Raw genomic sequence first — 14,620 nt, forward strand, 5'->3', positions numbered from 1 at the left:
CTAGGATCCTTAATACATCCTAAGAGCTGTTCAACTACAAGATTTAGTTTCCTACAGTCAAAGACACACACACACGCACACACACATGCACACATACACATACACATAGACATAAAAATGCAATAAATAAAAATAAAAATGGATCCTTCTAACTCTGTACTGAAATTCTGTCTCAGTTTTGGATTTATGCTGCCTTAATTACTTGTGTTGGAGTGACTGCTTTTTCATCTGATACCTAATAATGCCTTTGTCATGTTGCAGATCACTTGGTTAAAGCTTGCAACACCTTTTGTGAGAGGGAGGTTAACTAATTGCAAGAAATTAAAGATATCTATCAGAGCAGGAAGACGATGTGGCTTTAAATCAGGAATCTGTTAACACTTTTTCCAACCACTTATTTTATTAAAGGGCACATGTTTTTTTAATTTATGCTATCAGGCTCCTGATCTTGATAACATATCTCTCCTCCTATAATATCATAATATGCATTTTCATTTAGGTTATTCATCACATCCTGATTTAGCCACAGATTCCATACATTATTGAGATTTAAGTTGGATAGAATTACACTCATTTGGTTTCAGTTTGTTTATTATAATTATGCACATTATATTTTCTAACCTCTCTGGCCCACATCACAATTTCACTTCTTAGATTTTCTTTTTGCCATCACTGTAAGGCACCTTTGGGGCTTGGTGTGTCAAATACTCAGACTCTTCTGGCATGTCACACATGCAACAAAATAGAAAGAATTCTTCACATATTTATTTATTTTTAAAAAGTGCAGTCCAATCATGTGTGATGCTATGTATTTTACAAAGAAACATCAAATAATTACAAAAACAAAATACAAATAACTTGGTTTTTGGAGGATCCCACTTTTCGCAACCTCATTTTTACGTGACCTATAAAAGTCACCCCCAAAATGGGGTGTCTTTCGAGAGTAGCTCTTGTTAGGTGTTGATGAATGCTGGCATGTCAACCAAAGCCCTGTAGTATTTCACCATTGACACACATGTCATTGGTTCTCCTTCACTGTTAAGATAAGTATCTTGCTTCAAAATAGGCATCCTTCATTATTTGCTAAGGTGATAGGTGCGCTATATACATTAATGCTATATAGCATGGCTTAAAGTTATCCCATTTAGGAAGGGCATAAATCATTTCCCCAACTTGCCACCATCCTTACATGTTGAGATCAGAATTCTTAGACTTTCCAATTGGTGTAGTATACTTGAGAAATATTGGTAAGAAATAAAACTCATCTGTATCAGTTCCAGATACTAAATCTTTCCGTTCTATTGTTGTTGTTGTTGTTTTGGTGCTAAGAACAGAAAATAACCTTGAAAGCTGCGGAGCAAAGAACAAGAAAAGAACTGGGTCAAGAACAGAATTGTAATTGGATTGAAACTATATCCTCATGTCATCATCTACATACCTTGTCTCATCTCCTAAAGATCAGGTGTGTCTTCTATCCCATGTTCTTCATCCCATTGGTTGATCCCTGGGCCTGAATAATAATAAAATCTTGGTCCTATTATTTCCTATCCTAAGATCTGTTTGGAAGAGTGTCAAGTCCAGATTTGGACTGGGCTCTTCTATCTATATAAATTCTGTGTCCTTGACATACTCAGTGCCTCCATCTTCCTCTGGTGAGATTTATCAAGATGAAGAATTTTGTTCTTCTTGTGTTCTCTGTCCTTCTGTTCTGCACAGTTGGTAAGTGCCTTTATTGGTGGTGATGATAGTGATGTCGGTGGAGGGTGGTCTTGGTTGTGATTGTTAAACAAAGTAAGAAAGCCCCAAAGAAAAGATATGCTAATGCCTGAAAATATGGATAGATCAGATCTATATAAAAGTGAATGCTTTAATCTGGCATAATATTTCAATTTGTACATTTGAATTAGTGTTTCTAATATTTGCATTTTGTATGTTGTTTGCTACCTGATGTCAAATTAGCATTAAAGTCCTGGCTATACTTTTTAAAAATTCTGAAGTTCTGATCCTCTTTTGCTGGCCTAGAGTGTTATCTCTGCAATTTTTAATCCTCATTGTCCATAATCACTTTCTCCAACTAGACAACCACACAAGCTGCTGTGTGCACAAGTGATTGTAACTATGGGTGCCACAAATGGACTCATGAACCAGTAGTAGGTGAAAACAAAGAGATACAGGAAAATCTCTTGGTGCCAATTAGTGTTCCCATGGCCTAGATACTGCAACTGTAGTGTAACTAACTTCTGTATTTGGCAAGGAAGTCCACTTGACTTAATTCCCAAACACAGCTTCCACATTACTGAAGTTAGCAAGGAAAAGTCTTGTTAGAAGCTTTCTTTGTTGGAACAACCTGTCTCCAGAAGCTATGAATGCTCCAACACTGGAAGTCTTTAAGAAGAGACTGGATAGCCATTTGTCTGAAATGGTATAAGGTTTCCTGCTTGAGCAAGGGGTTGGACTAGATGACTGCCAAGGTACCTTCCAACATTATTATTATTATGATTATGATTATGATTATGACTATGACTATTACTATTATTATGATGCCCAGAATTATGAATGTGAAATGGGTGGTTATACAAATTGGATGGATAAATAAATAAATCCAATTGACAGGGCTTTTTTTTTTTTTTTTTTTTTTAAAAAGTGGAGATAGAAGACTCAGTTTCCTGAATAACGATTCCAAAAATGCTTCTCTGGGGTTGTTCCTCTTGGCGTATTAAGGATTAATTAATTGCACAATAAATCCTGAAACAGAATAATAATAGACTGTCTCTTACTGTTGTTTCATAATTGTAAGTAACTATTGGTAATTGGGCAGGCATTCACCATAAAATGTTTTTATGAAATTTAAAATAGGCTTAAAACAATTATGTTCAAAATGACGAAGATTGCGCTGCTGAAAATTGGAGTAAGTGCTGTATTTTTGGGGTGAGATAGAAGAATTCAACACAGTGCTAATAGTTAGTTAAACAATCCACAGGTTGGTGTCTTCCAGATGTACAAGACAAGAAAAGTTTGCAGTCTGGACTACTGCAATGTCCTCTGAATGGGGCTGTGCTTGAAGACACTTGGTGTAAAATGCAACAGCATGGGTAGTAAATGGTGCTGGTTACTTGGTACATGACACCAGTACTTTGGGAACTGCATCAGGTGCTGGTGTGCTTCCAGATACAAGTCAAGATGCTGGTAGTTTCCTTTAAAGCTCTTCATGATTTGGGACACTGACATAGTGTTGTGGTCCAAGAGAGAGAATGGCTCACTTTGTGAAGTGTTAAGAAATCTTAGTAGTATAGAACTCCCTGTAGCCTCTGAAACATTCTCCCTCCAGAAATCAGGTTGTCCCCTATCTCTAATAGCCTTTCATAAGAACCTAAAGACCCATAAGACCTCGTTCTGTGCTTGGGTCTGTGACCCTGAATGTGTGAAGAGACCTGTCTCCTTGCTGTGTGGATGAATGTAGTGGTTCTATCGGCTGCTGGGTATTGCGCACTTTTAACTTTTGTATATTGATCTGTTTTTATTTTTTAGCTCTGTTCGCTGCCCAGGTTAATTTCTTGAAATGGATCCTTATATAAATTGATGACATAAATAAATAAAGGCCTATTCTTGCTAGAACAGCAAGTAATATATATATATTTGTTATCTACAATATGTATATATGTATTTGTGCTTATGTGCAAATTCAAGACAACAACGTGGTCTCTTTTTTAATGGATTCTAGCATAACCACAAAGTTGCTTGTTTAAAACAATATCACCTACATGGCTTCTAGTTATTTACAACTTCAGCTGATCCCTAAATTACAAGCATGCAGAAGTAAAAGTTTCGAGATAGGATGATCCACCCACTTTCTGCTCCACATTGGCTTCTCAGCTTACCACATCATGGCAGACAAAGCAGGCATGGATTTATGAGCTTTTATTGTGACTGCCTCCATGTTTTTATTACCTCTATTTCCTACTCTGAATTCTAGCCCAAGTAACCATGAAATCTGAAATGTATTTCAATTCATTGGTGGCATTGCCCTTCTGCTCTTTCTCTGGTGGCCCACAGCAGTATGAAGGTTCATTGGTCCATAAGTATGAGATAGGCGGTGTATATATGTAATAAATAAACATAAATAACCTCGTGAGGGAGGCTAGGTTGAGAGACAGTCACTTGCCCAAAATCATGCAGATTTCCAGGTTGTGGTCAAGTGAAACTTGAACTTGGTTCCCTCCAGCCTACCTCCAATAGTAAAGATTGCACCTTACCATCTAAATGACCTTCTGCAAATCCAAAGAAGAATTGAAGATGACCACTTTCTTCTGCTGCTTGTCCTCTCACTTGGTCAACCAATATCTACTACTCCCAAACCTTTCGACAAGGTCCCACTCGTCATCTTCAGGCTGGGGTCTTCGGCTTCTTGCTTGTGCGAGCAAAGTGTGATCTACTCAGGATGTTATGAAACAGCCAAACAATCCACAAACAATAACTCCTACACAGCCAACCAATCCACCTACAGCAACTAAGCCAGCACTCCACACACCCCCACCAATATATATAGAGAGACGGCAGCTCCGATCACACTTTGCTCGCACAAGCACGAAGCCAAAGACCCCAGCCTGAAGACGATGAGTGGGACCTCATCGAAACATCGCCAAGATACTCTCAATCTTACACGGGAAAAGACCCGAATACACCAAGACCTGCATACCTATACCGGCTACTGAATTTCAGTGAATTAAGACTGCTGCAAAAAGTAGTGTTGAAGCCCACTTAGAAATAAATCAGCAATCAGTTGCTCATATCTCGGGATCCACAGCCTGAGAAATGGATTCAGATTTTCCAAGATAGGCAGTGCTGAATCTATTATCAAAACTACAATTGTCTCCCACTTAGAAGATTAAGCAACCTCAAGAGTTCCTCAAAAAAGTCTCATCATTCCTCTCCTAAACAAACTGACATCACATTCCAGGGGCTGCTCAGATGATAACACTCTATTTGGCAGCCTTACCTGAGAGCAATTACCTGTCCCTTCTGACTTGCATTCCGATTGTTGTTGTTGTTGTTGTTGTTTTTCCAGCATTCCTTTTTGAGTCACTGTTTGCAGAAGACCTGGCTGGTCTCCAGCATGAAGGAAATTTCTCCACCCTTGCCAAATAAATAAATAAAAAGCTGAAAACCTGCTTCTACATGAACCTGTTAAAACCTGTTAGGCTCTCTTTTGCTGTCTTTACCTTTAGAAGTCAGGCTGGTGATGAACACATACATCACCATGCTTCACTTAAGAATGACAGAATTCTCTCTTTGGATTGCCTTACCTGACACTATTTTTGCTATTGTTTCTGCTTCCAGAAACAAATATCTTTAAATGATAATAACAAAAGCAGTCATATCAACCACCTTAAATGCTTTGTTATGCTTTTTATTTCCATGGGTTACTACAGTTTCCTGTTTTTTTTTTTTTTCATGTTGCTCTCTTCATAAATGTTAATTGATACTGTGACTACTGGGAAAGGCAGGATGGGAAAACCTATCCAGAAATAAATAAAAGATGTGTAGAAAATAGAGTAAGAAAAGACAGAATGGGGGTTTAGCAGGTTTCTAGTGAAAATTTTTATCATGCAATTGTCTTGTCCCAGAATATATAAGGCATCCTAATTTTTCAATTTTTATTCTTGCATGTCTTTCTCCCAACAATTGTTTCATTGTTATCTTTCTTTGCTACACATGTATCCACTGAAAACAGCTGCATGCCTATCACTCTTTCTCAACCTAATCCACCTCACAGAGTTGTTTTGGAGAAAATCGGAGAAGGAAGGTGTCTTGGATTTATTCGCCACCTTGAGTTATTTTAAAAATAATAAAGATGGGATACAAATAAATAGATAAAGAAAGAAAATTTAACATCAGTATTAATTAATATTGCAAGTTTGGTGTTAAATATTAAATATTTAAAATTAATTTTTAAAATCAGTTTGATTTACTTTTAATGTTCTGGAAATCTGTATTATAAATTATACTCTTAAAATACACATTTGGAGATGCGTTCTTATTATCTGCAGTAGCCTGCTGTGCTGCATTCTAACCACTGTGCTGCATTCTAACCACTGCACCACCTCGGCTCATAATATATATGTAGAATAATTTGGACCTCTAGTGAGAACCATACACAGAAAGAAAGAAACAGATTGTTCTGCACTCTTCTTAGATGGTTCTGACTCATAATGGAGTTATAGAAGCTCTGCAATTAGTTGTCCAAAAGTTGCTTTCCAAAAGGCAACTGGACTTTGTTTTCTTTGAAAATGTTCCTATTGTGTCCTGAGCCTGCAAGAGCTGGAAACAGGCTCAGAATGTTGCAATTGGTCCCGGGCATTCCAAAAGCTGCCTGGGACCAGACAGAGTGGTGCCAGCCTTGTGCGCATGTGCAAGGCGCGAAAATGCTCAATTCCTATTGGTTAACACTGTCTGGATTTCTGGCCCTATAAAAGGCCTGCGTGCCTTTCACTGTTTGCTTGGTTGTAGGAGAAAGAAAATAAAGCGTTTGTTAATTGTCACCATGTGTCTTCATCAATTGCACACAAACCAAGAACTCAACAATTTCAGTTCTGATCTAAGAAGCTTCTTCAGTTCTGAAGGTTGATCATTATCTCTCTAAGAGTCATTAAGACCACTTGAGGATCTTCAGGTACTGTCAGGGTCACCTGAATCAGAGTGCAAATGGGCATGGAATTTTCTTAGAACTGCTGAAAGGACTGTGTTGTAGACAGTGCTTTTTTTCTAAAAAAAAGCTGCCGGAACTCACACACCTCATACCTTGCCTACTCTACAAGGTTCATCCAAAAAAGTGCTGGAACTCCGTTCTGGGTGTTCTATGAGAAAAAAAGCCCTGGTTGTAGACAGAAAATAGGTGCTGTCATATCCTTCCCTCTCCCTCTGTTGAGAGGGCTATTTAGTTCTAATGCAGATGGCCTCTTTGACCCCTTTTTCGAACCAGTGGTTCCCTCTGTTCAGAATGTGGACTTTGCCTGTCTTCAAAAGAGTTGCCTTTGTCTTTCAAATGCAGATGGACTGCTGAATCTTGTCCTGGTGGGTTGGTTCCCCTATGTTGTGCCATGCATTTGTGAAGTGGTTGTTTTGTTTCCCCAATGTACAGATCTGCACATGTCTCACTGCATTGTACTGCACATTGCTCAGTTTGTGTCTGGGTGTTTTATTTTTGGGGTGGGCAAGCTTCTGTCTTAGTGTATTCTTGGGTTTAATATTACTAAATATTAATGTACAATATTAATAATTTAACATCAGTATTAATTAATATTGCAAGTTTGGTGTTAAATATTAAATATTTAAAATTAATTTTTAAAATCAGTTTGATTTACTTTTAACGTTCTGGAAATCTGTATTATAAATTATACTCTTAAAATACACATTTGGAGATGCATTCTTATTATCTGCAGTTTTTCAACCTAAACATGAAGCTTTTTTATATGCTGTTTTCACCAATACATAATTTTCAATACATTGAGGATTTTGTGGCATCACATTGTCCAGAGAAATGCATATTTCAAAAGATTGTTGATCTTCATTTACTATATTGGTGTGAAAGCACAGATTCGTATGAAAGGTGAATAAATGTGGCAAAAGATTTTGGGAATGGGGAAAAAAAAACAGATTCCTTTTCATGCATCACCATGTTTACAAAGGCAATATAATGCCACAAGGAATCCTGCACTACCGACACTTGTTAATACTTCACAAAGTGACTCATTCTCTCTCCTGGACCACAATACTATGTCAGTGCTTTCACAAGTTTCAGAACTGCCTTTCAAATACATTCCACGCAACAGGTTATTCCCACAGTGTCTTTTCTAAAACTCATAAAATTAAAGTTAAAAAAAAACTGTAGGAACTTGATCTTTTGAGTAAGCATGGGGCTCAGGATTTCTGCAGGGTGTGGTTAAAAAAAAGTCAGGATGTCAGCCACAACAGTTTGATCAAAGTTCCACCAGAGAAAGGTGTGTGTATCTACGTGTCTGTTTGTGTATTTCTCAACTTTAGCAACTTTAAGATATGTGAGCTTCAACTCCCAGGATTTATGCTGACTGGGGAATTCTGGGAACTAGTGTCCACCCAAGTTAAAAATTTTATGGTTGAAACACCCTGATCTATACCTAGGATCCAAGAGTATTTTGAAACATTATCTAAATCAGGGACAGGCAGCAGTGTTTAAATCGGGGCACAAGCTGAAATAAGGGTAGGGCTGGAGCAAAAACTAAATTAATTTCATTTCATTATAGACCAGTGGTTCTCAACCTGTGGGTCGGGACCCCATTTGGGGTCGAACGACCATTTCACGGGGGTCGCCAAACAACGCAGTCCGCCATTTTTTCCCCCTTTTCCTTAGCTGTCTAATTCTATTGGCTTTCAAAAGCCAATAGGAATTGTCCAGGCTGTCTCTGCCTTGCTGAGCTGGCCAAAAGTCCCATTCTGCAAATGGTGCTGCACAGTTGAGTAGTCCTTGACTTACAACCGGTTGAGTAGTCCTCGACTTACAACCGGTTGGGGGGTCGCGGCATTAAAAAGGTTGAGAACCACTGCTATAGACCAATAGTTTCCCTAGATTCTTAACGGTTTGCAAATATGTAAAAAAATTCCATAAAACAATAAAATGTCTCATCAACAGAATTTCTATTGGAATAAAATGTAAGCATAGTTAATCTCATTGCTTGTTAGTCTCATGTTTAATTATTTTCCTTTTGTTGTGTTAATCATGTCTGAGGATTTCTGAGGATCCTCCCCAGGTTTTTTGTTGAATGCAGGACAAAGTTATAGTGCATTTCTCTGGTCTAAATGTAAATAGGTAAACATTTGGCATATAGGTGATGTAGCAATGCTGTTGAAATGATTAGAAGGTTCAGGTAGGATCAGAATTATGTTTTCACTTAGCCAGGATACAGATAGTCCCCCACTTATAACACTTCATTTAGTGACTGTTCCAAGTTACAACAGCACTGAAAAAAGTTACTTAATGACCATTTTTCACACTTAGGACTATTGCAGCATCCCTGTGGTCATGTGATCAGAATTCAGACCCTTGGCAACTGACTCATGTTTATGACAGTCACAGTGTCCCACGGTTATGTGATCACCAATTGTGACCTTCTGACAAGCAAAGTCAATGGGGAAGTCAGATTTGCTTAACAACCAAGTTACTAAGTCAACAACTGCAATGATTCACTTAACAACTGTTGGAAAATGGGGCAAAATTCACTTAACAACTGTTTTACTTAGCAACAGAAATTTGGGGGGTCAATTGTGGTCATACGTCGAGGATCACTTGTAATTGCTGACTAAGGCGGAACCAAATTTTAATTGATAGGGAATACCTTGATCTCTTGAAGGAAAGGCAGAATCTAACTGTTCAGCTTCTTTAAGAAAGCTTCACGATTTGATCATTCCTGATAAATAATTCCTTTTTAATTTCTCTTTTAATAGCTCAAGGTCTTGTTTGCAACGTTTGTGACGTCAAACTGGGCTATTGGTGTGTTATATCTGGAGAACCCTGCAGACCTGAGGAAGGCCAGCTGTGTGAGGTGACCGAGGTTTATTTAGGTACGAACAAATCCAATATTTTTAAGAAGTTTTATTCAAGACCTGGGGGTACTTATCATATTTGCACAGCTATTAGAAATAGCTGATTTGGGTATATATCTTGGCATTATAATGTCTTATAGTTAAGTTGACTTATCTTAAAGTCAACAATTGGATAAGGCTGGGACCACAAGGAAAATGCAATTTAGGCTGCATTAATAGAGAGTGAATCATCGAAACAATGGAACTAGAAATTTTGTGTGCCGTGTTTTAAGAAAAAGTGGAAAAGCTGGGACAGATGAGAAGAATGGCAAAGAATTTGCTCCAATAATTGAAAACAAAGCCTCACAAAACACAAATGAAGTCCCCCAATGAATATATGAGTTGTACTTGAGTTAAATAACAGGGAATGCAGCAGAACTAGGCCCAAGACAAAAAGTAAATTTCACTCAGTTTATTTAAAATGTACATGTAAATAATTTATTCCAAGGATTCTCCCTGTTGTAACATTCATGATAGCTTTTGAAGAAGCCCAAAGAGCACAATCAAATCTGGAATGTTAGGCTGTATATCTCCAGCTTAACCTGCGTGAACAAAACACAAACTATTGTTTTCTAACCAGAAAAGGAGAGTTTAAAAGAGAAAACCAACATTGGGTTTCAGCCCATCAAGCTGAGGTTGTCTAATTAGAATCCTATCATAAGGGCTGCTTTCTTCATTCTGAGACAATTTACCAATTGAAATTATGATCAGAGCCCTTGTTTCCAAAATAAATAAATAAATAAATAAATAAATAAGAAAGGAGCATCTCAGACAAAAGAAAATAAATACCCTTTCTTCTTTCTTCCTTTTAGTTGAATAGCAGATTGGCCCAGTACCTATTTTTTCTGATATTTATTTATTAATCAAATTTATACAGCTGACCATCTCACTAAAAGTAACTGACTGCTGCACAATGAGATAAAACAATGTAAAAGACCAAAGATCTATAAAATTTAAAATTCCACATTAATAAATATAAAAATCAAAGACAGATTTCCATTTGTTCTGTCTACTGAGACCCAGGCTAGAGTAGTGGTGAAGATTAGAAAGATTAGAAACCAGAGGCTTCTGGATTCTAGTCCCACTTTAGGCATGAAAGCCGGCTGAGTGCCCTTCAGCCTGTCCTCTCTCTCAGCCCAATTCATCTCACAGGGTCCCATCCTGCTCTCCCTCCCTGCCCGTTCAGCTGAGGATGCGGCAGAGGCCGGGCCGGGGGTGGTGGGGACCCCCGACGATGCTGTTGTAAGAGAGAGAGAGAAAGAGAAGAAAGAGAAACAGAGGAAAAGAGAGGAAAGAGAGAGAGAAAGAGAAAGAGAGGGGAAAGAGAGAGAAAGAGAAAGGGAGGAAACAGAAAGAGAGAGAGAGAAAGAAAGAGAGGAAAGAGAAAGAGAAAGAGAGGAAAGAGAGAAAAAGAGAGAAGAGAGAAGAGAGAGAGAGAGAGAGAAACGGGGAGAGGAAAGAAAAAGAGGAAAGAGGGAAAGGGAGAGGAAAGAGGGGGAGAGAGGAAAGAGAAAGAGAGGAAAGAGAAAGAGGAAAGAGAAAGAGAGAGAGGAAAGAAAGAAACAGGAAAAGAGAGGAAAGAGAGAAAGAGAAAGAGGGAGGAAAGAAAGAGAAAGAGGAAAGAGAGAGAGAAGAGAGGAAAGAGAGAGGAAAGAAAGAGAGAGGAAAGAAAGAGAAAAAGAGGGAGAGGAATGGCGCTTCTCCAACCAGGCTGGGTGGAGCTGGTGGAGCGACCTTCCTGCCCCCCCTCCCCGGCCAGCTGAATAGGGGGTTGGAGGTCACCACAACATGAGGAACTGTATTAAAAGGTCGCGGCACTAGGAAGATTGAGAACCACTGGTCTAGGGGGAGCAATGGGTAGTTGATACATAATGAAAGGTTGATTGGGGCCCATTAATTTTGGGGGGGGGGTTCTCTGTAGAACTCCACACCAGTCCCTACTCCTGAAGGTGAGGTGGTTAGTGGTAGCTGCCAGTGAGAGTGACCTTGAGTTATTATTGTTATTATTACTTGTACTATTAAACAAGTATTTATTCAATTATTTTCATATAATAAATATTCAAGGGTCAATGAACAATCTGCATTGAAAGGGGGAGGTTTAATGAGCTGAAAAGTTTGGAGATCCCAGTTTTGGTTAATGCTTTCCAATGAGATGAATGGTCACTTAGAACATCATTTGGCCAATCCATGCATATGTAAGGATCCCTGCATTAGATTGCTTTTTAGATTCGATAATCTTTATTGTCATTTTTTCCTGTGGGCACAATGGTACACATTAAAAATGAAATTTAATTGCTTCCTCTCAAAGTGTACACATACATAATACACATTTAAAACATACTATATGCAATATATGTATAGACCTACACCCTTACATATAAGTAACATATAAATATAAATCACTGTCCATCTTGAATACATAACGGAAGGAGGAAGCTTTAGAGTTCACAAGGTTAATACTATATGGAACGAAACTCTGGCTGAATCTGGATGTTCTGCTTCAAATACCACGGAGTCTCCTCCCAGAAGGTAACAAGGAAAACAGCATTAGCTCATAATTGGCACATGAGCTGTGCGTTGTATGAAGTGGCATAAACCTTCTCCAACAAAGCATTTCTCCTCTCTAGCTACCAGTCCAATAAAAGACAACTGAACTTTCTTGATTTTTTTTGAAAATGTTTCACTTCTTATCCAAGAAGCTTCTTCCAGTTGCCTTTTGAAAAAAAAAAAGGCATAACCATAAACTGGATGATTATGAATCTCCATAGACATTAATCTCGCTTCCATTAATCCCAGCCAAGTGGCAAGCTTTATAGGAATTGAACCAAGTATAGCATACTGGAGGTTGCATGCATCAATGTGAATGAGGATGTGCAAATAGATATGAAGCCAGTCTAAAATATATATTGGGATTTGAAGGGGGGGGGGCATTCCAGAGTCTCTCCAGGAAGACACTCATCTGTGTGGTGCAGAGATGTAATCTCAGTTACTTGATCTCACGTTTCTGTTTTGTTTTTTCCTTCTCCCTTCAGCTGGCTTCCAGTTTTTTAAAAAATATGGATGTGGTGAACATAGAGAACTCTGTGGCAAGTCCGAGGAGAGGGACACTCCCTTTAAAAGAACCTACAAGCGTACTTGCTGCGATACCGACTTATGCAATAAGGATTAAGCTTCAACTTCCAATGTTTAGCACAGCTCAGCTTGGCAAGGCAGGGAAGAGCTGCAGGGTGTAAAGGCTGACCCTGATGTTTGTTTGTTTTTTCCTCTCTTCCTCTCTAAAAGAAACACCCAAATTGTTCTCTCATCCCCTTTTTTTTGTTGCCGTCCCTAACTACGCAAGCACATTGTCTTGCCTTCCGACACTTTGTGATCATAATGGCAGCTCACACCACAAAGCTGCACAGTTTGTGAGCCCTTCAGAGGAAACATGGTCTAACACCAGTGGTGGGATTCAAATACATGAACAACCAGTTCTCTGTGTGGATGCCACTTCCAGAAGTCCATTCTGGGCCTGGGTAACATAAAATTAGCTACTGGTTCTGCCGAACTGGTGCGAACTGGCTGAATTCCCACCACTGTCTAACACCCATTTCTGGGGGCACACTTCAGAAATTTTGGAGGTTGGATGGCATCTCCTCTATACTCTCCTGAGCAATTACACAGCTGTACTCCACTCAGTGGGTGATTGTATTTGGTAGCACCCTGAATTTCTGCCCCAAAACAAATCTTAAAGACACCATTCCCATGCTATTATTCCTGCCTCCCAAGAAAATGTTTAAGCTGCAATGTGGACTGTGTTTGCTTGATAGTTCACAAGTCACATAGGTCCATAAACAAGATATTATGGGATGGAAGACTTCACCTATGAACGGAGACATCCATAGAATCAAAGTGACTGAAAGAATTCTGCAATGCACAAAAAAACAGAGTGCGCACTGCAACATCAATTTCATTATTTGCCTGTCCTCCACCCACCCCACTCACTCCCCTTGTGTGCAGTGTATGCATTCGACTGCATCAATTTCTGCATTTTATAAATATATTGGCCATCAGGAGAAATAGAGGACAATTAACAGAGATGCTGTACTTTTTCTTTTTTCTGTCTCCTCACAATTATTCTCCTTTTCTTACCTCTACCTGGCATGCCCCCTATTGGTGAGACCAATACCCTGATGTCTCATAAGTTCTAGTTTCTGTTTTTTCTCCCATGGAAAATACTCTCAGCAATTTTGCTCTTTTTCACTGGTACTGATCGTATCAGCCTTAAGGAACAGATAGAGTATGCAAATTAAGCTTTTCTATCATATATTGGTTATTTTTTTTTCTTTCCATGGTAGAAACTAAAAAAGGAGGGGTGCCGGTTTTATCTACAGCAGGAAAAAAAATGCTTGCTTGTTAAGGGATAAAAATGAAAGATGTTTCTTTCACTTTTGCAGCATCTGAACCTATATAAGGATCATGTATATAAAGAGAAGGATGTGCTGGCTTGGCTTCACGTTTTGTATTATTGCTGTTTTTTTCATCTAATGCTCTGATATTGTACACCTTTCTAATCACTTTGGCTTGGAGGAATGAATAAAACTGATTAATTGACCACCGGAATATACGGTACCTTTTTCTGAACATCTTTAATAATATTCTGAATATTATTATTATTATTATTATTATTATTAAAATCCCTGACTTACAACTATTCAGTGACCATTTAAAATTACAGTGGCATTGAAAAAGTGACTTACGAGATTTTCATCCAACCATTGCAGCAAACATTTGAATGCTTCACAACTGGCATGAATTTATGATAGTTGCATGTCCCAGGGTCATGTGATCATCTTTTGCAACCTTCTGACAAGCAAAGTCAATAGGGAAACCAGATTCATTTAGCAAGTGTGTTACTAACTTAACAACTGCAGTGATTCACTTAACTGTTGTTGTTGTAAAGGTCATAAAATGGGGCAAAACTCACTTAACAACCATCTTGTCTTAGCAATGGAAAGTTTGTGCT

The 14,620-nt window shown here is 38.5% G+C and overlaps 1 protein-coding gene across 1 annotated transcript; it reads left to right on the plus strand.

Annotated features, from left to right (window-relative positions):
* Positions 1 to 1,543: 1,543 nt before the first annotated feature.
* LOC120313451 (lymphocyte antigen 6 complex locus protein G6c-like) lies at positions 1,544 to 14,217 on the plus strand. Its single transcript, XM_039355371.1, has 3 exons — positions 1,544 to 1,719; positions 9,478 to 9,594; positions 12,648 to 14,217. Exons 1-3 carry the CDS (start codon positions 1,668 to 1,670, stop codon positions 12,782 to 12,784), a joined length of 306 nt encoding a protein of 101 aa, XP_039211305.1. The 5' UTR covers positions 1,544 to 1,667; the 3' UTR covers positions 12,785 to 14,217.
* The last annotated feature ends 403 nt before the right edge of the window (positions 14,218 to 14,620 follow it).

The sequence above is a fragment of the Crotalus tigris genome, unplaced genomic scaffold (assembly GCF_016545835.1).
Source record: "Crotalus tigris isolate CLP2741 ecotype Arizona unplaced genomic scaffold, ASM1654583v1 scf7180000018682.9941245338:1185362, whole genome shotgun sequence".
Classification (NCBI taxonomy): Eukaryota; Metazoa; Chordata; class Lepidosauria; order Squamata; family Viperidae; genus Crotalus; species Crotalus tigris.